This window comes from Octodon degus, unplaced genomic scaffold, assembly GCF_000260255.1.
Source record: "Octodon degus isolate 3935 unplaced genomic scaffold, OctDeg1.0 scaffold00239, whole genome shotgun sequence".
Lineage (NCBI taxonomy): Eukaryota > Metazoa > Chordata > Mammalia > Rodentia > Octodontidae > Octodon > Octodon degus.
In genome coordinates this window covers 381,659-383,698 of record NW_004524815.1, presented here as the reverse complement: position 1 = coordinate 383,698, position 2,040 = coordinate 381,659, and the positions used below count along the sequence as shown (strand labels likewise).

Below are 2,040 nucleotides of genomic sequence, written 5' to 3'. Positions count from 1 at the left end.
AAAAAATATTTTTGTGTTTTTTCCCCCTACTATCATGATTGTAAGCACACTGCTTTTGCCAAGACGATGGTAGTAGAAAGAGAAGTTGGTGGAAGAGTATTTTCTTTCTCCTGTGTTCCATTTTTAAATACATAAATAGGGATTATGGAACAGAGCATATAATCTCAGAGTCTGAACACAGGATTTGCATGCTATTGAAAAAGAGCAAGAGCCTTATTTGAACTGTGTATTCGTAGAGTAAGTGTCATTGTTTACAATATAAATGACAATGAATCATCTGCAATAGTGTTCCTAGGGAAGATACAAGCAAACCAATTGCTGTCCCAAGGCTACTAGGTGTATGGTTTTCTACTTTTTGATTTCCATTAGTAACTTATTACATATGGCAGTCTAGATCACAAGAAAAACGTAATGGCATGTGACTGCTCTAAAAACTCAAGGGGACTAACTTTGTGGAAGGCCCAATATCATGTTCATCTCAATAAAGCTCCATGGAAAACCCTCTATTCATGCCTACTTCACAAGTTATGAAGAGGAGAATAAAGTAGAAGCATGTAAACGTCAGACGTGTTGGGTACCTTGGGCTTTCAATCCATGTATTTTCTAATTAGGAATCTGTATGTCTTAATTCTTAATATAATATACCATATTTATTCTCTTGGTAGAACCTTGAATTATAATTCAAAATTTTCGGAATATAACATCATTGCATATCAAATTATATTAAAATTCTAATCAGAAAAAAGTTTTTTGGTTTCTATGTGAGAATTACCTTGAACATCAACTTATAAATCAGTCTATTAAAAAAGATTTGAACTTGGTTTGTAAATTAATCGCTTTTTTGTTGTATTTAAATTTTTGTACCTTCCTCTTATTCTTAATCACATTGAGTAATTTTTATAATGCACTTAGTGAATGTCCTAATAATGCCAAACATCCCTTTTCTCCCTCCCTTCTAACCTTTGTCTCTGTCACCTTTTTCATTAGAAAATTGAAAAGGAAATCTTACTAAAAATTGATATGTATCTTTGCACATGCTGAAATTACTCTTTCAGAAAATACATAAATAATTCTAGACCTTTTTATATATCTTCCAAATATACTAAAAACTTTGAGGAACTAACAAGCATTATCTATTTTATTGAAAAGCTCATCTCTTTATGATTTTAGTCAACATGTTTATTAAGAAGCACTATGTAGTACTTTCAAGGAAATCTAAATACATTATACAATACTCTAACATTCTAAAAACCTGTAAAGACTTTCATATCCAATTATAGTAATGCAGGAATATAAGAAAATAAGTGGGATCCCACAACTTCCAAATTACTGATGAATGTGCTAAGAAAGTCCAAGTCAATTTGGGCCCCCAAACTAGGAAAACTCAAAGCAAAGAAATGGACAGTAAAAAAAGCAAAGAGAAAAAGTGAAATGAAATATTTTCTCATTTTTCTCCTTAAACCAAGTCCCTTCTCTGAGCACTGACTATTAAAAGTAGCTCATCCGTATTCCTTGAATGTGAATAGGACTGTTCACACTGTAGTCCAAAACATGCTCAGAATTTCTGCTCCCTTCAGTCCTGTCTGACTCCTCTTGTTCCAGTTAACGTGATCCATCTCTGGCTTCTGCCACCTTAACCACCTTTCTAAGTAAACAAGCATATTGCAGGGGAACTTTCCTGTTTCTCTTTCAAGGTGTGTTGAGACACCCTCTCCTGTGGCCCCTGCCTTGCTTTCCCTTCAAATACTGACACAGCATCCTCTGTGTTTGTGCTGTGGACATTACCTTACCACAGTCTTGTCTGACTCATCGCATCCCTGCCCGCCTCTTCTGATCCTCGTGAGACGGCTTACCGCTGTTTTCCCTCATGTCTTAACACGGATCCTTCCAGACTTTAGGAGGAAGAAAACATAAGATGAATTTTAGCAGTGGTGTTTGGTGGTTGCTCTCCTTTTCTCTCAAATTTCATTCCTTTCTGTGGAAAACATCCCTAGACTTACCGTGGTGAGCCTTGTCCAGCGTACCCCCCACTAAGCCTGA

The 2,040-nt window shown here is 35.7% G+C and overlaps 1 protein-coding gene across 1 annotated transcript in view; it reads right to left on the bottom strand.

The window, feature by feature from the left end:
- Positions 1-1,869, bottom strand: part of LOC101580321 (olfactory receptor 1044-like) — a 3,894-nt gene extending 2,025 nt beyond the window's left edge. Inside the window, exon 1 of the mRNA XM_012512617.2 lies at positions 1,854-1,869. Coding sequence (XP_012368071.2) covers positions 1,854-1,869 — 16 coding nt within the window. The remainder of the gene's footprint in view (positions 1-1,853) is intronic.
- Positions 1,870-2,040: the final 171 nt, after the last annotated feature.